This window comes from Dendropsophus ebraccatus, chromosome 5 (genome assembly GCF_027789765.1).
Source record: "Dendropsophus ebraccatus isolate aDenEbr1 chromosome 5, aDenEbr1.pat, whole genome shotgun sequence".
NCBI classification, from domain to species: domain Eukaryota; kingdom Metazoa; phylum Chordata; class Amphibia; order Anura; family Hylidae; genus Dendropsophus; species Dendropsophus ebraccatus.
Genome location: NC_091458.1, coordinates 63395866 through 63419026, shown reverse-complemented (window position 1 = coordinate 63419026; position 23161 = coordinate 63395866). Strand labels below are relative to the sequence as shown.

Genomic DNA, 23161 nt, shown 5'->3' with positions numbered 1-23161 from the left:
TTTACCAGGAAACTAAGGGTGGGTTGACACTGCGTTTTTTGCAGTACGAGTTTTCGATCCATTTTTTATTAACTTCCATTATTAAAAAAAAAAACAACAACATTAATGTAGATTACCACGTTTTTGTGTGTGTCAAAAGTAACCATTTAAAAACGGATCCTTTAAATGGAAGGAAACACACTCGCTACACTAGGTAAGATGTACAGTGCAGCTTTTTTGTCAGATTACTCTAGATTTAGTAGCTGCTGTACCTGGTACATAAGCAGCAGATATGTAGGGAAGGATAGGGCATGTTTAGAGTTCAACAAACCCAATCCTCTATTTCAGTGGGAGATAAACTGCTTAGGTGTTTGGCAATTTTTTATCCCACTATGCTTATTGAGCAAACATGCATGCTCCTTATTTATGTCAAAGGGGAAAACCTGTGCTCCATCCACAAAGGATTTCACAGAATCGGAATTTAAATCCTTGTCTGTCTTCCCTCTATTTGACAGCCAACGTGATTCCTAATTTGTAAATCACTTCATTTACCAAAACCAACGCCTTACCCCAATAACACAGCCCAAGGTGTTTTCCCTTTTCTGTGTTTCCCAGTCTGCCCGGAGAGATGATGCACACTGTTACTAGAAGGTAAACCAAGGCTTCCCTCTTATCACTCATGACTTGAAAACTTTCTCTGTTTTAACAGTAGCCTACTTAAAGGGGTTATCCAGCGCTACAAAAACATGGCCACTTCCCCCCTACTTTTGTCTCCAGTTTGGGTGGGGTTTTGAAACTTAGTTCCATTGAAGTAAATGGAGCTTAATTGCAAACTGCACCTAAACTGGAGACAACAGTAGGGGGAAAAGTGGCAATGTTTTTGTAGCGCTGGATAACTCCTTTTAAGTCCCCTTTATCCATTATGGGACACTCGCGATTCACCCACTTGGTCCGGACACTCGAATGCTGTAGACCGCCTCTGATCTCTGCTGCTGAACACGCCGCTCCAATCACCCAGGTACTTGCTCATATGCTGGTGAGGGCAGTGATCTTTTTTGCCTGTTAAGTGCCAGTTTGAGTTTAATGGTTTTAATGTCTGGTTTTGTTAGGGATCAGGGACTCTTATTATAGGCTGCCTTCTATGCATATTCTCTATATACATGCATTATTTATGAACATTTCCCTGTATCCCTTATATATGAGTAACCACTCAATAGTTTTTCTTCCTTTGCGTGTGTTGTGCATACCAGCAGTGTACTTAATGAATTGATTTTTAACATAAATGATTACATATAAATATAATAAAAAACAGCTTTACCTGAATACTGTTGTTGCAGTTGTGGTGGACTGCAGGGAGAGGGAGACTGGGACATCTGGTACTGCTCAGAACCAGGAGGAGGAAGAAATCCAACAGACGGACTACAGAAAATATATGGCTAGTAAGCACTTGCATAGAAATTCTTAATACTGGACATTCATTTCAGTATTTTTTTTATAATATGGCATATCAGTGAAAGTCCATTTACCTGGAGCCATTTTGCTGTGCTGGTGGTATAACACTGTAGTATACTGGCATTCCCCCAGTTGGCATGGCTCCCTGCACTGACTGGTTAGCTGGTACCAGTACAGACTGCTGATAGGATTGTGGCACAACTCCCTGTGATTCATTTCCTACTGGAACCTAAATTTAGGAAAGTAAAGTTAAACTGAAATAAAACTTCCATCAATGAACCAATGAAACTTTAAGCAAGCCAATACTACACACTTACTTGATATGACTGTAGTGGAGTATACTGCACCATCATGCTCTGCATTTGATTCCCAACATTGGCTCTCTGGCTGTTAAGAATGGCAGGATTTTGCGACTGCTGGACACCCATCATGCCCTGGTAAGTTGGCGGCTGGTTGGAAATGAGGGACTGCATACCTATGTCATAAGAGAAATAATCACTAATAGTGCACATAACGTAAATTAACAGTATGCTATACAGGGGAGATGATCAAGAATGTTAACTAGGTGGTATGAATCCATTACATTCTTAGTCACTAGCTACAGTGGATATAAAAAAAAAGTCTATGTACCCCAGTTAAAAATGTTTTTCATGTTAAAAAAAAAAAAAAAAAAAAAAAAAAGACAAATTACTTCATATTTCCACCTTTAGGGTGGCTTCACACGTACCGGATCCGCAGTGGATATCATGCTGCAAAATCCACTGCAGATTCCTTGTCAGTTCCTTTCTATGAGAATACATACTGTGTAAGTTAACCCACGGCTGGCCAGAGCATACATTACCTGCCCCACGCTCCGGCTTGCTTTGGGGGCTCCCGTGGTCTGGACGTCCAGCTCTGCCAATCGGCGGGGCAGCGCACTAATTGGCTGTGCGGGACGTCCAGCCAGGAGCCCCTCAAGCAAGCTGGAGCGTGGAAGCAAAAGGCATACTGGTGGGTTAAAGGTCGAAAGGTCTTATTTTATTAACTTTTTTCTTACAAAACATAAACCTACCATTTTAACAGGCATGTGCCTCAGACTAACAGTTTTAAATAATATCTTGCACTTCAGTCAACAAATAAGGCTATTCACAGAAAGCCAACCGATATGATACATATCCCCAATAAATAAAGGATGCCATACCAGGTTGTTGAGGCGGCTGGGTGACCTGCTGATTGCGTTGTGAGTTGTAGGCCGCTGCGTGTGAGAGAGGTCTGTATTGCTGGCTAGAGTTGGGATACTGCCCAGTCGGGTAATATGAGACCTGAATCTGGAAAACAGAAATATAATATAGGGGGAGATTTATCAAACATGATGTAAAGTGAAACTGGCTCAGTTGCCCCTAGTAACCAATCAGATTCCTTTAATTTTCCAAAGAGTCTGTGCGGAATAAAAGGTGGAATCTGATTGGTTGCTAGGGGCAACTGAGCCAGTTTCACTTTACACCATGTTTAATAAATCTCCCCCATAGTTCCTGCTAATACATCACATATACGGGATGACATATTTAAAAAAAAAACTGACATTTTTTAGACAAAAGTTTTGATTAATCAGGGTCTGGGTGTTCAGATCTCCGCTAATCATCAGAGGCGTGAGAAGCGTTTGACCTCTATCTCACCTTACAATGAAGACCATCTCCTGCAGGACAGAAAAGGGCCTTTCTGGGCATTATACATCCGTAGGTGCTGGCACATACAAAATGAACGTGGTGACACCACAGAGCCACCATTACACACCGAATACAGCAAACTGCTTTCTGTTGTTCACTGTATGTTTCACACAGAGCTCTTTTGAACAGTTGGGCTGCCGAGTGTTTGCACCCCTAAGATTAGGAGAACGTGCCAGGAGAAGACAAGCTCAGTGCATTTCTCACATGGGGAGCCGGATGCATAATGGAAGTCTATGGGGCACATCTTCTCATACACACAGAGCGGAGAGCGGACCGCACAGCAAATTGATCCTCTCCCCATTAAATCTACCAATTGGTCAGGGTCTGAACACTCGATTCCTGATTGATAAAAACATCTCTTTTTTTGTGACTATTACACATTAAAAGCCTATCCACAGGATGCACAATGCCTGTAAAAACCTTTTTAAACTTCAAGCAGCTTATAGGTAGTTTTCAGGAGAAACTTAATGTCAGGCCAACAGTGCATTTAACTGTGACCTGAAAGCTGAACAGTAATGAGGGATAGAAGTGCACAGAATAGAGGCATATTTTCTACATTATGGAAGCACAGAGAGATATATAAAAGGTACCATGTGTCTTCTGGAACTAACCGCTATCTAACAGTGCCAGTAATTTGAAAAGAATTAGAGTAAATCCCAGCACTCGCTTGTGTTCACTGCTTCAAAGGATGTTTATTGCATCAACAGCATTGATGTAATAAATATCCTTTGAAGCAGTGAACACAAGCGAGTGCCGGGATTTATTCTAATTCTATGTGACTTATTGCCACGAGCACCGCGCCACAGAAATATACGGAGTGCCGGTTGATTGAATCTCTTAGTAATTCAAAAAGATTCACTTTAATAAGAGATGAGCTAATTTACAGTAAAAACCAAGTCAATCACTTTATTTGCTCGGCAATCTACTTATCAGCCTGCTACTTTTGAAGTCCATGCTGCTCCACTGCAAGTGCCTAAAAAAATCTGGATCCGGTCCTGGGATACTTTCCCCAGGACTGGATCCAGCTTTTCCAGGCCCCCAGGGTGGAGTGGCACAGACTTCAAAAGGCAGCCGACTGATAAGCAGATTCGCTTTGTTTGTACTGTTTAACAAGAACAGCAAGGAGGAGTCACTGTTTTAACCAACTTATAAACAATGAGAATCTAATCTAGGAGGAACAAAAAACTATTCATACTTCAGGCTGATGGGGTCAAACTATGCTATTCTTAAAAGAGTAGGGCATAGAATTGTTAATCTTAGAATTTTTACCAGGTCATATAAACATGTCAGTGTAGAAACAGTGTTTGAACTGAGCAATAACAATTATCTTCCCACTTGTCAATCACACGTACTTGCTGTGGGGGCTGCATGAATCCCTGTGTTGGGATGACCTGCTGCGTGGGAGAAGGGTGCCCTGAGGAAGGGTAGCCTGTTGCGGGAATGGCTTGTCCCCCAGATGTCATGATGAATCCAGCTTGCTGCGGATGCTGAGAGATAAGGGGAGACTGGTAGATGGCAGTAGAGGGGTCAGGTGCCTCAGATGAGCCCTGGCGACTTAAAGTCATCTGTCCAAAATGACTATTTATATCATCAGCCTGGGAAATAGAAATAAGTTTTTCTGTAAGTTGTGATTTCACCAACGGTTTTGTTTCACCCACAATATTATTTTACAGTCCAAGAGTTTACTCAATGATTTTTATGTTACACTCTGCAGTTTTGAATTTTGTGTGAAGTCGCGGCTTCATTTAAATCAAGAGCATGTGTCAACATAAAAGGCTGCTGCACTGTGAAATTTTGCAGCATGTCTTTCCAGTTTTAACACTAAGGGCCAGTTTACACGGAGTAAAACTGGCAGAATTCCACCAGCCTCCGTGTCATACTGGCAGTCTATGGGAGGCTCGCACGCCTCCTCATGTCCATTCTTCCACGCGGAGAGAGAAGGCGTGCAAGCCTCCTATAGACTGCCACTATGACACGGAGGTTGGCGGAATTCCGCCAGTTTCACTCTGTGCGAACTCAGCCTAAGAATACAAGTGCAGTCCCTGAGAAAAACTTTGATACATATGAGATCAAGTGCACAACTGTGAAACACTAAAGTGTGTAAAACCGGTAAAGCTGCAAATGTCACTCTGTTTGAAAGAAGTGTGTATTATAACTGCTTTCCCATTTAATTTAATACAAGATGGCTAAAATGCTTGTTTTTAGAGGGAAAAATTAAAAATTTTCTGCCTCAAAAAAACAAAAAGCTTTTCTTTTTACCTAGAATACTTGAGCTTCCTGAGTATATATGAAGCAATAAGTAGCTCAAAATATACCAGAAGACCTACACTAGCATATGTATAAACCAAAGTAGTAATCACATTTGCAACACAGAAGTACCTAAGTATTAGTACTTAACATTAACCACAATTAAACAAGGAATAAAATAAAGTGCCAGTAATATTCTTACACAAAAGATTAAGAAGTCATATAAACTGAAGTTCCATGTATTGTATGCTTTATGTAATCCAAGGCCACAAGTAAAGTGCAAGTGTGTAAATTCACAAGTGTAAGAAAAACAATATTACAACATAAGCCCCAAACAAAAACATAGGCTGACAAAATTATAATAGTAATGAATATCTCCTCCGGGACAACACCCCAATGCGTGTTTCGTGTCCTTAATCTGAGGGTGATGACGTCCAATTGGATGTAGGTTTTATATTTGATGCGGCCAATCATGTTACAAATTCATTATTAATCACCTGCGATGTCTGTGGCCCATGGAAACCGCTTCTCTCCTCATTCAGTTCCAGCGTATCGCCAACAGAAGTTATGCCAGCGCACAGCCGCCTAGGCAGTACAAATGGAGTAACCAGGGTTTGCAGCAGACATGCACACTACCACAGATAGAGTCGGTGAAAAACACGGATCCCATAGAGTTCTATTGGGGGATCCGTGCCACGATTCTGCTCTGAGAAAATTATGTCCAATTTTTTCACGGCACAGATAGTGGTGGGGTTTGCGGCACGGATCATCTGAATAGACTCATAGGGGGAGATTTATCAAAGGGTGTAAAATTTAGACTGGTGCAAACTGTTCACTGCAACCAATCACAGCTCAGCTTTAGGCAGTGCTGAAAGGAAAGCTGAGCTGTGATTGGTTGCTGTGGGCAGTTTGTACCAGTCTAAATTTTACACCCTTTGATAAATCTCCCCCTTAGGACCTAAAATTGATCCGGGACCATGGTCAATTTCACAGGACAGGATTTGATTGTATGTACTAATCAGAGATGAATCAAAACTGTAAATATAATATTAATCACGATTAACAAGTATATAAAATCAAAACAAAAAAAAAAACACAAAAAATTTGGAGTACAGTATTTTTATATGTTAACGTGATATAAAAAAAAGGTATCAATATATTTGTAATGCATTAACAACATAATATATACAAATATATTCAATTTTTTTGTTTTGCCTTGGTTTATTTCACTTTTTTTTTTAATATATGTTAGTTATTGATGAATTATTGTTGGATTTAATTTTATATACTTGGTAATCATTATTAATAATATATTTACAGTTCTAAATAATCTAATTTGTATATACAACCAAATATCATGTTGTGCTTTTTTTTAATAACATTATCTTCTATGTCTCCCTATTATCCCCTGATTCAGGTAACAACGCACTGCCCGCTGGTCTGCAGCTATGTTCTTGTTTTAGTCAGAAGACTCCTGCCTATTAAGTCTATCTGCGGTAGTGTGCATGTCTGCCGCCCTGGCCATTTAATCTGTGTTGCCTAGGCTCTGGCCACTGGCGCCCGAGTCAGGTGACTTGTCCCGTAATCCGGCGGCTGTGTGCTGGCATCACTTCCATTGGTGATACACTGGAACGGACTGAGGGGTGAAGTGTTATCCATGCCACACAGATGGCGCAGGTGATTTTTAATTAATTTGTAACATGATTGGCGGCATGCGATATAAAACCTAGACCCAATGGGACGTCATCACCCTCAGATGAAGGACACGAAACACGAATTGGGGTGCTGGCGTCCTGGAGGAGATATTCTTTACTGTTTAGCTACTGGTATTTTTCCAGCCTTTACCCATGTCAGTGATGGCTAACCTTGACACTCCAGCTGTTAGAAAACTACAATTCCCATCATGCTTGAACAACCAAAGATATGGATTTGACTGCCTAGGCATGATGGGAGTTGTAGTTTTGCAACAGCTGGAGTGTCAAGGTTAGCCATCACTGGCCTATGTTTTAGTTTGGGGCTTTTGATACAATAATTGTTTTGCTTACACTTATGAATTCATCCACTTGCAATTTACTTGTGGTTTTAGATTACATAGTTAAAAGCACACAATATGTGGCACTTCACAATATGTGGCACTTCAGTTTATATGACAATCTTTTGTGTAAGGATAGTACTGGCACTTTATTATATTCCTTGTGGGCATGCTGTTTTTGGTATTATGAACTAATATTGTTACAGTGGGTACAGAACGTATTCAGACCCATTAACATTTTTCACTCGTTCCATAGCAATTTTTTTTTTCCTAAATAATGTACACTGTGCACCATATCTTGATAGGAAAAAAAACAGAAATGTACATATTTGCTAATTTATTAAACAAGAAAAACTGAAATCACCTGGCCATAAGTATTTGGCCCTTTGCTGTGACACTCACATGCTGTCGATTTCTTTCTGGTCCTCCTTGAGATGGTTCTACTCCTTCATTGGAGTCCAACTGTGTTTAATTAAACTGATTTGACTTGATTATGCTGCGTTTACATGGAGCGATAATTTGCCCGATCGTACGATTAACGATTTCGAAGTAACTTTTTTTTTTATAACAATCAGCATTTAGACGGAACGATATATCGTATGGAAAAATCGTTTTAACCTATCTCGCACATAGGTTAAATCGGTGAACAACTGTTTACACGGAACGATCTGCAAATTTTTTGCAAATGACGATTTAAGAACATGTTGCAAGATCAAAATGAACAATTTCTCGCTCGTCGTTTGATCGTTCGCTGCGTTTACACGTACGATTATCGTTCGAATTCCATCATTATCGTGCAAATTTCGAACGATAATCGTTCCGTGTAAACGCAGCATTAGGAAAGGTAAACATGTCAGAGCACATGGGAATCATCTGGTCTAATGGTGTGTTCACACAGATTTATCTGACAAATTTTTGAAGCCAAAACCAGGAAAGGATTTGAGAAGAGGCAAAGTCTTAGTCTTTCCTTTCCTCTGTTTATAGTCTGTTCCTGGCTTAAAAAAGATAACTATGTCTAAATGAACCATAAAAGAAAAGGCCAAGGAGCTCAGAGACAGAATTGTGGCTAGGCACAGATCAGGCCAAGGTTCCTAAGAAAATAAATAATCCTCCAAAGAAAAAAAAGAGACCCTTTGTGTAATGTATAAATCAAAGTAAACTAGATTCTTATATAGTAATCCATACCTTTATTATCTAAAATCATGTATAACAATGAAATTGCAGTAAAAAATCAGAGAACCACACATGGAGGACAACAACCCAGGAAAAGCAGTTTAGGGTAACCTCATGGTACAGGCTGCACAATGCTGTAAAGTAGTGGATGAGGTGAAAACATCGCACAAGTCACCATGTAAAAATAAATAAATATCCAATCTTTCTAATAAATGAAATCATGAATGAAATGTATAAACAGCCATCTACAATAAAGTGACTAGTGCTATATAGATAAATAAAGCAAAGTGCAGAGCATACCCATAACACAGTATTACTGCTCGTCCTGGATGCCGCCAAACCCCGACGTACGTTTCGTCTCCTTCATCAGGGGGTGATGGAGACGAAACGTACGTCGGGGTTTGGCGGCATCCAGGACGAGCAGTAATACTGTGATATGGGTATGCTCTGCACTTTGCTTTATTTATCTATATAGCACTAGTCACTTTATTGTAGATGGCTGTTTATACATTTCATTCATGATTTCATTTATTAGAAAGATTGGATATTTATTTATTTTTACATGGTGATTTGTGCGATGTTTTCACCTCATCCACTACTTTACAGCATTGTGCAGCCTGTACCATGAGGTTACCCTAAACTGCTTTTCCTGGGTTGTTGTCCTCCATGTGTGGTTCTCTGATTTTTTACTGCAATTTCATTGTTATACATGATTTTAGATAATAAAGGTATGGATTACTATATAAGAATCTAGTTTACTTTGATTTATACATTACACAAAGGGTCTCTTTTTTTCTTTGGAGGATTATTTATATTTTGTTGAGACTGTGTTGGTTACAGGTATCTCAGTAGCTCTATTGAGAGTATACTACTTAGATAGAAAGTGTGTCTTCATTTTGGATATATCAAGGTTCCTAAGAGCACAGTGGCCTCCATAATCCTTAGGGTACAAACCCACACACCGTATTCACAGCAGATACGCAGCAAAAACGCAGCAGATTTGAAGCAGATTTGGTGGTGCAGATTTGATGCTGTGTCCAGTTATTTAGATCTAATCTGCTGCGTATTTGTTGCGTGTTTGTTGCGTATTTGCTGCGTATCGCAGCAGTAAATAAGCTGCGTATACGGTGTGTGGGTTTGTACCCTAAAAGCGACTCTGTACCCACAATCTGCCCCCTCCTAACCACTTGTACCTTTGGATAGCTGCTTTTAATCCAAGATCTGTCCGTGCGGCAGGTGATGCAGTTATTGTCCTAAAAAAAATACTATTAAACTTGTAGCCCTGTTTCAAATTGGCGTGGCCTAGAGTGTCTGCGCATTAGGCCTGCAGCCCTCCACCAGTCAGGGCTTTATAGCAGTGTTCCAACAGAAGCCTCTCCTCAGTGCAAGACATATGAAAGCCTGCATACAGTTTGCCAAAAAACACATGAAGGACTCCCAGACTATGAGAAATTAGATTCCCTGGTCCAATGAAGTAAAACATGATGGGGGTGTTTCCCAGCTGCAGGGACAGGACGACTGGCTGCAATTAAAGGGGTTGTCCAGCGAAAATCTTTTTCTTTCAAATGAACTGGTGTCAGAAAGTTATATAGATTTGTAATTTACTTCTATTAAAAAAATCTAAATTCTTCCCATACTTATTAGCTACTATATGTCATGCAGGAAATGTTGTTTTATTTTCAGTCTGACACAGTGCTCTCTGCTGACATCTCTGGCCAAGAAAGGAACTTGGTCTCGGTTTTTTTTTTGGAATCCCCATAGAAAACCTCTCCTGCTCTGGACAGCTCCTGTGTCGGCCAGAAATGTCAGCAGAGAGCACTGTGTCAGACTGAAAATAAAACAACATTTTATGCATGACATATAGCAGCTAATAAGTATAGAAAGACTTGAGATTTTTTAATAGAAGTAAATTACAAATCTATATAACATGTATAACTTTTCTTTTATCTGATGGCCTGTAAAAAATTCAAACCATTGTTAAACAAATATACGTTCCTTAAAATCGCTATATTCCCAGGCTTATAACGCTTTGGTCTATGGGTGTCAGGTGTCATTTTTTGCGCCATGATGTTTACTTTCTATCGGTACCTTGATTGCGCATATAAGACTTTTTGATCGCTTTTTATTACATTTTTTCTGGATTTGATGCGACCAAAAATGCGCAATTTTGCACTTTGGGATTTTTTTGCGCTTACGCCGTTTACCGTGCAAGATCAGTAATGTGATTAATTAATAGTTCGGGCGATTACGCACGCGGCAATAGCAAACATGTTTATTTATTTACTTTTATTTAAAACATGGGAAAAGGGGGGTGATTCAAACTTTTATTAGGGGAGGGGGCTTTTTACTAACAATACTTTTTTTTTTTTTACTACACATATACTAGAAGCTTTTAGTATATACACTTTGATCTCTCATTGAGATCTTTGCTGTATAGTAATACAGCAAAGATCAATGAGATCGGCACTAGTCTGCTTTCAGCTGCTGCAGCCGAAAACAAACGTGTGCCGAGCCGGGGTCGGCGCCATCTTGGAGCGGACCCCGGCCGGCTTCAGTCACGAAGATCGCTCCTCCAGGACAACGTCTCAGAGGAGCGATCTCCCCCACTAGACACCAGGTAACGGCTGCCTCCGGTAATCGGAGGCAGCTGTTAACTTTGACAGCTGCCTCCGATTACCTTAGCGGGCACGGCGATCAGACCGTGCCCGCTAATAGCCGCGGTCCCGGGATCGCGGCGGTTCAGAGCGGAGTCGCCGCGCGGCCCCGCTCTAAACACCCCCTAGGGACATATGACGTACTGGTACGTCATATGTCCCTAAGAGGTTAAAGGAAAGATGATTGCGGCCAAGTAGAGAGATATCCTAAATGAAAACCTCTTCCAAAGTGCTCTGGACCTCAGAAGGTTCATCTCCCAAAAAGACAATGACCCTAAGTGGAGAGGATCTGCAAAACTTGTTGCATCATTCCCAAGAAGAATCATATCTGTACTAACTCAAAAGGGTGCTTCTCCTCAACACTGAGCAAGTGATGCTTATAACCAAGTGATATTTTCAGTTTTTCTTGTTTAATAAATTTGCAAAAAAAAAAATCTAAATTTCAGTTTTTTTTCTGTTAAGATGGGGTGTAGAGTATAAATTTATGAGCAAAAAGAAAAATACCATTTTGGAACTTACCAAATGTCTGCAATGAAACAAAAAGTGAAAACTTTAAAGGGGTCTGAATACTTTCCGCACCTACTATACCTCACCACCATTAATTAATGTCTGTTTTTCATGTATAATCATAATATAATAAAGATATATATATTTGGACATACTATATGTTCAATGTTTTCTGTAGGAGTATATAGCATATGTATGAGCTTGATGGAGAGCAACGTTCTCTCTAAGTAAAGTGATTTGGAAATTTTGAGATGGAAGGGGTAGACTATTCTCATGAGAATGCCACCTTAAACAATGATCAGCAGGAGTTATTTGCCGATTGCACAGGGCGAAGTAATGAAAAAGCTTCACTAACTTGGATAATGGCTCCACATACCAGAGATGAGTACATTATTGCCTACAAAAGGATTCAATATTCTAGCATATGAGTGCAAAATTATGGAGGGCATATGTGAATATTGGGCCAAGTGTACCAAGTCTAGTGACAACCTTTATCACCAGTAATAAACACCATGATTACATTCAATGCTTTGCAACAATGAACCTGTCTAATAAGGGCCCTATTACAAGTGACAATTATTGTGCAAAAAAATCGTTAAATCGTTCGAATTTAAACAAAAATCGTTCTGTGTAATTGCAGGCAACGATAGAAAAATCGTTTGTCGTTGATCTAGATCTGAACCTAAAATCGTTAATCATTCAATAAAATTCCACATTCGTTCGCTAAAGTTCCGTATTTTTTCACTAATCGTTCAGTGTAATTGCACATTGTTCATTGTTTTGCTGGGATCAGAAGGAGTAAACGATCACAGTAATGATCGTAATTATCGACCATCGGTCTGTGTAATATGGTGAACAATTTTAGGTTAACAAACAATCTCGTTTGCGACCGTTTGTCGTTAAAAATCGCTTAGTCTAATAGGACCCTAACTGCAATTTTGTCAAAATTACTATTCTAGATCAAGGGTAGAGGTGCGGCAATTTTCATGCCCCCATGTTAAACAGATAACAAAAGGAAAGGCTAAGCACTTATACGTTCATCCCTCTGTCCTTTATTTGGGTTGTATACTAGCAAGAAGTAGGCGACTGAAAGTGGAATGACTGCAAAAACAAACTACACAGGGTTTGCTTGTTGTCTGCTACCATGGAAACAAAAAAGTCTGCAAAGACGGCAGACAATTCAAAAGGAATTTTTTTGATCAAGACTAATTGCAATGATGTTTCATTTGACATGTTCTGGGACAATTAAACTGGTTATAAGTAGGAAAGGATAGAACTAGACAAATGTAGTTTCTGTCCGTCTAATAAATGTGTAAATGCTCGGAAAACCAGTTAAATGGGACTGAACAGTGCTCATGTTCAGACACTGCTCCATTCACTGTTCAATGTTTGGAAGTCCCACAAAGTGAGAAGGAAACAGTAGCAGAGCATGCACTTGGGGACATTTGATGTTCCTCTGCTTAGTGGACGTTGCAGCGGTTGGACCTCCGCCTTTACTGTGGACAAGTATTAACTTTTAATCTTGGGACAACTCTTTGATTACAAATAAATTATGCATAGTCAATTGATAAAAGCAAACACAAACAAAAGAACAGCATACTCCCTCAATCCCCACTGCTGTCATTCTGAATTTGCCTGTTCCTCCCTGCTCTCCTTTTTCTTCTGGTTCCTTAGCCAAGGCATGCCAGGGTCATCAGAAACTGGAAGGGGGAGGAGAGCAGTGGGAATTGGACAACTTTGAAACATTGCGTGGGAAATAGGGAAACAGTGCTTCATATCATCTTGTTCTGTCTTTAATGCATAGGGAGGCATAAAAAATAACCTTGAAAACCCCTTTAATACCACAAAATCATCACCAGTTTATGAACATAAATAACACTTTAGAATTTTTGCTTTGAGTAATAGCTTAGCCTCCCACAGAACCCCTAAATGGAGAGTATGACAAACAATATACTTTTTAGCTAGCCCAATTATTCATCCACACTGAAATATTTTCTATTTTGGAAAAAGAAACTAGCTATACATGAACCAATCATACAAGCAGTAATTCAATTAATAGGAGGAGGGAATGGTTAAGTTAATATACCAGATTGTACTGCTGGGGAGGTGAAACTGGCAGAAGGACTTGGGGGCAGGAGCTGGCGGAGTACTGGACCGGTTGTGGAGAGGGCTGGAGGGTCTTGGAACCAGAAGAGCGGCATGCAGAGAAACAGGACAAAAAGGGGGTAGGGTGATGATGTGAGAGGAAAAGGACACAGTGGTTGAATCGTAGGATAGGGTTAAAAAAACAAACAAAAAAAAAATCTGTTAGTTCCACAAGTATATTTACAGAATCACACATTTACAGAGACAGGATAATGTGGCACAGCAAAGAGTCAGGATTTAATTAGTCTCAATCTCCAATTCTGGAAGCATAAACAGAAAGGCATCAAGTGAGTCACAGCAACTGCTAAGCAACAAGGAGTTACACAAACATTTCAGGCTATATAGCACCAGAAAATATTTGGGTGATAGAGTGGCAGTCTGTGTGCTGTAGCGTAAAGGATTTCTCCACAGAGGGTATGGCTTTTTACCATCAATGCATAAAACATCTAAAGGTGTTCTCCAGGCTTAGAAAAATATGGCTGTATTCTTCAAGAAACAGCACCATTCTTGTCCTCAGTTTGGGTCTGTTTTTTCAGCTGATTCTATTGAAATGAATGGAGCTGGGATTATGGCAGATATCACTCCGTGTAACAAAGACAGCAATTAGACAAGGAGCAAGCAATTGTTCGCTCGTCGGCTGATCGCTGACTTTCAACATGTTCTTAAATAATCAGCTGCGCATCGCTCGGTATAACAGCTGATGCATGTCCAACAGCTGATTAAGGCAAGGGCTGCACAGACATCGCTAACAATATCAAGCCATGTAATAGGCAGATCAGAGCTCACGTACCCAAGGGGTTGGGCCGCCTAATACATCCTTAAAAACATACTGTCACCCTCTTTCTGTTTAAGGACTTCTCTACACAGCTGTAAAGACTAAACTCTGCAGTTTTATATATTAATTTATAATAGATTTCTTGGTGCTTGGTCCAGTGAAATATGCTTTGTGCCACCTGGGCAGGGCTTCACAACTGCGGCTACTTGCCGATGCGAGTCGTGTAAAAATATATATATTTTTTTTTACTAAAGGAAATGGTACATTCTCTTTAAAATGCCTATAAACACCTGTGTAGTGACTGTGTCCTGCTATCAGACCCAGTTCTTTACAATATCTATAACATATAAGGCATGAATGTAAAATTGTGATTATTTTCTTTATTAGTTTATAAAAATGGCTCCAGACAGAAGTTCCAGCAATATGTTCTTGGCCAATGCAGATTGGCCATCCATCGCTGTGCTACTTCGGCCTTAAAGGCTACAGAAAAATTTGTGTTGACTTCTAAGAGGCACAACTTTCATTTCTCAGTAGATGTAACTGTATAAAAGGGGTGTATTCAGTGGGATAAGTTGTGTTTATAGTGGTACCATTTTGGGGTACATATAACTTAACCTCTTTCTAAGGGGAATGAAAAGGGTGGGATTTCACAATTGTATTTTGCTTTTAAACTTTTGCACAGTTTACCTTACAGCAATATCACTTTTATTCTTTGTGTCAGTGTAATTATGGTGATACCAAACAAGCATACTTTTTTCCATTTTAGGTTTAACTGTTTTATACAATACCCTCAGAAAATTGGTAGGCATATGTTACTGGCAGCCTTGGGGCCCTCTGTTAGGTGCCAAACCAACCCACCAAGATGCCCCAGTCACTATTGACAATGGTTTCAACTGACTCAAGTGGGCAGGATTATTGTCATCTCCGACCTCAGCTTTTGCAGGCTGTATATGTTAGATGAATCTGCTGTCAATGGCACAAGGACAGCAGATGGACCTAGGTCATCCAATGGATAAAACTATATATGCAGCATCAGTAATGCATTTAAAAAAAACCATATAATTACGTTTATCTGCATCAAGGAATTAAGCATTGCTGCCTGTATGTTGTCTCTCTTCCCGCTATTACTTAAAAAAAAAAATCTAGATAGATAGATAGATAGATAGATAGAATGTGTGTATGTATGTTCTGGTGGCTAAATGATTAAAACCAATCATAATATGACAGAACTAGGGTGATATGCTGTACTGGTCACAAAGGGTAAGTAAATCCTGAGAGAGAAGGTGAAGAGAAATTTACGCAAAGTGACAGGATGTACAAGCTGGACTGAATGACACTATATGGTGACTCACCTGTGACATTAAGTGGTTACTCATGGACGGTTGCTGAGGAGTGGGTGGAAGTGCCTGGTGAGTATGGGGATGTTGTTGCTGTGCAGTGCAAGGTATGATGCTTCGAGTAGACTGCTGAGAGGAGGCAGCTTGGCTACATACTTCTGGAGTGCCAATTGGCAAACCTGGAAAGAACAAAACAATCTCTCATACTTAATAATATTAAAAGAATAGAGCAGTAAAGCACGAGTGATAAAACTGGAATGTTCAAATAGCTTACTAAAAGCTAAGGTTAAGTAAGGTTGATCAATGCTGTTTCCAAGGATACAATAAAAAAAAATTATGATGAAATAACAGGATAGCAAGTGATCTGTTGGTTCTGATGAAAAAAAGATATTCACAATGGCTATTTCAATTACTGCAGTACAATCTCCTCAAAAACACTATAAAGTCAGTGTGACCAAGGACTAAATCTGAAGAGGACACACACAACATAAAAATAAAAAAAAAATAAAAAAACAACAACACACGGGTACACAGCTGGGGTTGGTAATAAGCAGTAAAAAAATAAACCCAGCCAAGTGCACCTTTTGTGAAGGACAGTCGCCTTTCTCAATCTCATTAAAAAAAAACAACCTTCATCTGAGGAGAGACCATAAGGTCATAGAGCAAAGTAGAACATCTGTAATTGGATTAGGATGGCTACATAATGTCTGTACCAACAGCATACCATTTGCATTTTCGTTGTACAGCTGCTTAAAAGAAAAAAAGCACTATACAATTTTTATTCACAATGCTCCTTATAGATGGAAATCTTACCTGGTCGGCCAGTACGATTGGTCGTGCCTTTGTTACTGCCAATACTGTCTCCTCTTGTCAGGATAGAGATTCCACTGAAGCTGCTGGCTTTGGTAACAGGAGGGCGCATATTGCGACAGGAGCCATCAGAGTCTGTGCTGCTCCATGGTCTTGGATCCAGGGACTTTAATTCACTTTCAGTGCTGCTCTGTCGACTGCCAGAGCCTCGATTCAGCAGGTCTCTGTTGCCTCTACAGGGTAAGATAATTTTTTTTCAGCTCATTTTACTTTTAAAGGGGTATTCTCATTTCAGCAAGGTATCCTCTATCCACAGGATAAGGAATAACTTGCGGATCAGAGGGTCTGACCACTAGGACACCCACTCATCCCTGGAATGGCATAAAATTGCAGCCAATGAATGAAAAAAACTAGGTTGTGGGCCCCCTTAAAATTAAATAGATTGGGTTAATTGTTAAAATACATTCAGCACAACCTTTATAGTCACCTTCAGTAAACTTTGCAATGAGAAAGACTAACAAAAGTCAGTCCCTTTAACAGACTAAAATGAAGCTTGTTGCAACTAGGTGGAAGCTATTTTCTACATCAAAGGTAAATTTATTTGACACACAATATTAGTCCCTCAAACTACAGAAATTAAAAAAGTACACAGACCAAGGACATAGTGAGATTTACTTATCACTTCTATAAAGAATACTGTCATACTAGCAACACCAGAGTCTCATTTAAAAGGAAGAGCCATTCATCTGTGCTCAGCTACTTCATGATTTTTGTCCCTGATCAATACACAGTAAGATACTAATTGGCTTGAGGAGTTGTCTTAAGGGTAAATTCACACGGGTGGATCTGCCACGAGTCTCACGCTCAAAATCCGCAGCTAATGCACAATACACGTAAGTGCGTGTTTGATTGCGGGTAGATCTACATGTAAATCTAAATCTACCTACATGCGATTTACCCATAAACACGCACTTATGTGTATTGCGGATTAGCTGCGGATTTTCAGCTTGAAACTCGCGGTAGATCCGCCCCGTGTGAATTTACCCTAAATGCAGATTTGCACAGTACTGGTTCTCATTGGCAAAGATTTATGGTGTGTTTACACAGAGAGATCTGACAGATTTTTGAAGCCAAAGCCAGGAATGGAATTGAGAGGAGAAATTTCAATCTTTCCTTTATGACATGTTGCCTGTTTATAGTCTGTTCCTAGCTTTAGCTTCAAAAATCTATCAGATAAATCTGTCTAAACACAGCATTAGCTGTGTATGCAGCCTCATGGCCCTATTCCACGGGTCGTTTTAGAGGAGCAAACGAGCGCTATTAGCGTTCGTTTGCTCCTCGTTCGCCGCTTGCTGCCGCCGCTATTCAACGCGGCTGCAGCGAGCGGGTGAGTGCGGGAGGGGCGGCGGGGAGCTGCGGGGGGGCTGCCCGGGGGATCGCTGATCGTCCGGGCAGCCCATAGGATATAGCAGCATCTGCTGCCGACGCTCCTATTCAACGGAGCGACGGCAGCAGATCGCTGTTATATCAGTCGCTTGTTTTTCAACATGTTGAAAAACAAGCGACTGCAATGATCAGCCGACATGAACGATGTCGGCTGATCGTTGCACTCTATTCCACGGAACGATTATCGTCCGTAGCGGTCGATATCGTCCGAAAACGAACGATAATCGTCCCGTGGAATAGGGCCATTACATACACTGTCCTATAGGGAAACATTGTAAACAAGCGCTCTTTTAGAAGTAAAACAACTATTCTACTTAAAAGAGGTTTTCTGATTGACAATAATAAATTAGCATATATTGGTGAATAAACTTATTATACCACTGTCTGAATTTCAGGCTAGTGTGTACAAGGAAAAAGGGAAGTCTGTTAAAGGATTTCTACTAGACAGGAAGTGGAGTAATTAACAGAGCAGACAGACAGTTTCCAGAAGCAAAACATGAAACACCACAGTAAAGAGAAGAAAATTAACTTTATTTACCAATAAATGATAGGTTTTATCATAATCAGAAAACCCCTTTAAATAGTATATTAGCCAAGCCAAACCAGTGTCTCCTCCAAAAAAAGGCTTACCTAGAGGTTTTTCTTTTGGAGGAGAGCTAGTTTGCATACTTTTCCCTATAGAGCAATGCCTGTAGGACTCCATCATGAGATTTGGGGGGGTGGGGGGTGGCGTTGGAGTCATGTCTCCTTCCAATCTTCTCTGACGCAATGTGTCCTTGCTGCTTATTGTACCTAATGGGCAACACTGAACTATGAAACAGAAATGACACTGTCCATAGTGACTAGTGTGCGCTAACAGTGGGATCAGTCACTTCCTAGCAGGGACTTTAGTAGAGATTACTTCATGAGCCACTGCCATGGCTGTGCTCTAGGTGGTTTTACATCCTGCCTGTATATTGCCCTGTATGCTAAATATGTTGTCCATGTACGGGAGGCCATAGATCACATGTTTTATCTCCAATGCTCCCTGCCTCCCTGTCTCAGAAAGGATTGTGTTTCACATGCAAGTCAGAAGATAATGCAGAGTTTGTGGTCAACAAAACCGCAGAGCAGACAGGGAGTACTTGTAGCACTACCTTGTATTAGAGGGGGCATGCATGCAGCTGTAAGACAGAGGTTCCAATGTGTTGAGTTCTGAGTATGTCATTTTGTCAAAAGCTTTAATAAATGACACTTTTTGTGTGTGATGGCTATCATTGGAAAATCATTTATGAAAAACATTTGTACGGTTCAAAATTAATTCCATCACAGCCCAGTTTAGAGATCAATCGCTAATAGGTAGTGATTTAATACTTTGTCATCCACAAAGAGAACTTTGCAACAAACTCTCAAACACTCCTAAAGTACCCAGCTAAACCAGCTTACCAGAAGAGTATAATGAGAAAGCAACATTATATTCAGCATCTGTAAATGTAATCTTATGGAAGTTAAAGTAAAACACACATCAACACTTGAACATGCAACTGTAGTAGCTTTAATCATGATGAATGATAAACTGGAAATTTTTAATTCAGAGCAGGTATTAACTTGATCCTTGTAAACCAGTTCAGGTTTCGTTGTACACACACATGCATTCCAGGTCCCTCCTGCAGATCACAACCGTTCATGATGGCTGCATCCGCTAGTGCAGCAGAGAAGGGAACCCACAAAGAGTGCTCTCTGCAAAGACTATGCTCTCACAATCCATATTTAATATGCATTTTCTGAAAATGCCTAAGATAAAAGTAGAATCCAATTAGCCTTAACACTAATCCCCCCCCCCTGCTCCTATCTGTATGGCCCTGTATTTTCTTCAGGACTGCAGCCTCTAGCGACCATGTGATGGTCACTAGAGGCTGCAGTGCAGCTAAAAGGTACAGGACAGGAAGAAGCAAGTGTTAAAGTGTCACTGTCGTGAATTTATTTTTTGCAGAAATCAATAGTCCAGGCGATTTTAAGAAACTTTGTAATTGGGTTTATTAGCTGAAAAATGCATTTTTATCATGAAAAAGCAGTTTGAAGCTCTCCACCCTGTCTTCATTGTTTTCTTCTGAGCTCTGAGCTGTCAGCTGTCAGCTAACTCCCTCCTTCCCTCTCTATAGAACAGACTGGGTACGTCTGATGCAACAAGTCACAATTTCCTGATTTTTTGCAGTGGATGGAAAAGAGGAGGGAAGAGGGGGTGGCTGGGAAAAGGCTTTTTAAATGCAGATAATGGTATATTTGGCTAATAAACCCAATTACAAAGTTTCTTAAAATCGCCTGACTTTGAAAAAAAAATAAAAAAAAATACGACAATGGCTCTTTAAGTACCCCAGAGCAGAACATCTGAGTAATTTCTGCTTCTCTACAGCAAGCATCAGTCAATATAGATCACTGCTTAGTACCTGGCCCCAAAAGAGTTAAAGGGGGTTTTTCAGGCAAAATGTACTAAATGAGATATCCAGAGTATCCTAAGGATGCATCATGCCCTTCTGTACTATAGAACACAACAGCTGCAGAACTGCTGCACAGACCTTTATACTAGATGTAACATTACATGATAAAACAAAAATGATGCAGCAGCCATGAATACCAGTTGGTTACACGGCACCCTACCCACATTACAGAACAGGACAATTGCAACAAACTACAAATCAAGAAGAACCTCACAAGCAGCCATGCGAGGAAAGTGTGGGCACCAGTCACCTGGACATAGAATATTTATAGTACACAACATAGAAGGTACCTAAACAATTGTCTCCTTTTGTGTGAGAGAGTGGAAAAGCCTTCACGGTAGAGTCTGTTGGTTACATTAAGAGGGAGGGGAAAAATAGTATTGAGTGCATATTTTCATGTTAATGGTGGCAATGTAAGCAGGATAAAATTGTGGCATGACTGACCTAACTAAGCTGATGTGTGCTGCAGCTTCAGCTCTGAGAGATCATTTGAGGGCACAGCAGCCTGCTTTACACGCACCCGACAGCCTAAAGACAATCTCCAGATTCAGATCACCTAACCCTATACTATTATACATGTCAGGTAGTCCTCGTCCTCGTAGTAGGCTGTGCATGCATGTTATGTATAAACCATGTGGTGCCGCCCCCCCCCCCCCCAAAAAAACAAACAAACAAACAAAAACAAACTCTTAACAGTTCTCAAACAACCAGAAAAATTAAATGTTGCTTTTTACCTGTGTATTACTAAAAATGAAATTATGGGGCAGCTGTCTTACCTGTTATCAGGAATATGACCATTCTGGGCAGACTAAAAAAAAAAAAAAAATTAAAAACATTAAAATGCAAACTATATGGAAAACACACATAAGAAAAAAAAGACTATAGTTGAGTTTTTTTAGGATTGATAATCGTGTTGCAGTACTACAATTATGTATTTCAAGACAATGTGTGTTCATAGTTTGTGTGACAGTCCAATGGCCATGTACTTAATTTTAATAATAGGCGTAAATATCTGGTGATGGGTATGATTATACAGTCATGTGGTGTGCATCAGGAATACACACTCCTCAATGTAAAACTTTTACACCCCGACTGTACACAAGTTCTGTTGTGGATTGCTTCACCTTTTAGTCCTAGGTGAAGCTAACACTGTACATGCTGGGAAAAAGACCGAAACAATCACTAGCCAATTATGTTCAGTCTACTGAAATAAATGGTCCGATGCCTGCTGAACATGAATTCATGGACATCCTATTTTTAATGTTTTTCTATTGTATGTATGTATGTATGTATGTATGTATGTATGTATGTACTTGGATTCCAAAATTAGAAGTGAATACGACAACCGAATTAGAAAAAAACATTATTTACCTCTCTTGCGAAAATCCTCTCTCGTACTCTCTGATATTCTTCCTCCCTCTCTTCTATGGACTTACTCCTTCTCCCATCTTGCAAAGGAACTCTGATCTAAAAAGTGGAGGGAAGAATTAGAAAAAAACTAAAAGAGAAACTATACCCCCACATCAAATCAGACACATTGAGATCCAGGGCTATTTTATGGGGTGGCAAACTAGGCAATTGTTTCCCCAAGTCATAACCATAGCTCCTTCAAGAAACAACCTGATAGTGGGACAGAAAAAATATTTTACTTCACAGAGCTTGCAGCTATTAAATCGACTCTGTGCCCACAATTTTTTATGTATATCTCTCCCCTTTCGAGATGTATGGCAAACATTAATGTCTTGTTACTGTTCTGTGAAAACTTCTTTAAAAAAATGTAATCAAAATTACATTAAAAAAAAAAAAAAAGTTGTTTTTCAGGACAATAACTGCATTACCTGCCGAACGGACCACAGGACAGATCTTGGATTAAAAACCAGCTATCCAAAGGTACAAGTGGTTTGGGGGGGGGGGGGGGGGGGTCAGATTGGGGTACAGAGTAGCTTTAACACTGTACTGGACTGTATGATGAGATGACAGAGGCTGATCTATTCTTTTTCAGGATCATTTTCTATAAAACTTGCTGTCTCACATGATATTCAATCACAATGGATACCACACTAAGCACAATATTTTTTTAACTTAAAAAAAAAAAAAAAAAATGTATTTCCAGTTTAAAATAGAAATTCAACATTACAAAAGCCCATATATCCTTCCCCCGAAAATGAGCTAAATTTATTAACCCTATACGAAGATGTAGTAATACAAATGTCTACTTAACTAGTATTTTACCATCTATATCCAATGTTGAATGCAGTAAAACTGTGACAGGTATTTTATAGGTATGCTTTTTTCAGTGGTGGGATTTCTTTCAACTACAATCTATCATATTGCTTTCTGCTAAATAGGAACATATCAAAATACAGGGCGCTGCAGGTAAACATGTAAACATGCTGGTAAATAGGTAATGTAAAGTTAGAT

General features: G+C 39.9%; 1 protein-coding gene across 6 annotated transcripts in view; it reads right to left on the bottom strand.

Annotated features, from left to right (window-relative positions):
• Nucleotides 1-23161, bottom strand: part of R3HDM2 (R3H domain containing 2) — a 112599-nt gene that overhangs the window by 15307 nt on the left and 74131 nt on the right. For 3 of the 6 annotated variants that reach the window (XM_069970381.1, XM_069970383.1, XM_069970382.1), the window contains 11 exons: nt 22112-22207; nt 21517-21548; nt 21031-21084; nt 16821-17050; nt 16023-16186; nt 13837-13929; nt 4490-4732; nt 2612-2738; nt 1749-1906; nt 1506-1660; nt 1298-1398 (listed from right to left, as the gene is read on the bottom strand). In XM_069970381.1, coding sequence (XP_069826482.1) covers nt 1298-1398; nt 1506-1660; nt 1749-1906; nt 2612-2738; nt 4490-4732; nt 13837-13929; nt 16023-16186; nt 16821-17050; nt 21031-21084; nt 21517-21548; nt 22112-22207 — 1453 coding nt within the window. The remainder of the gene's footprint in view (nt 1-1297; nt 1399-1505; nt 1661-1748; nt 1907-2611; nt 2739-4489; nt 4733-13836; nt 13930-16022; nt 16187-16820; nt 17051-21030; nt 21085-21516; nt 21549-22111; nt 22208-23161) is intronic. The other 3 variants (XM_069970385.1, XM_069970384.1, XM_069970386.1) reach the window with 3 other exon arrangements.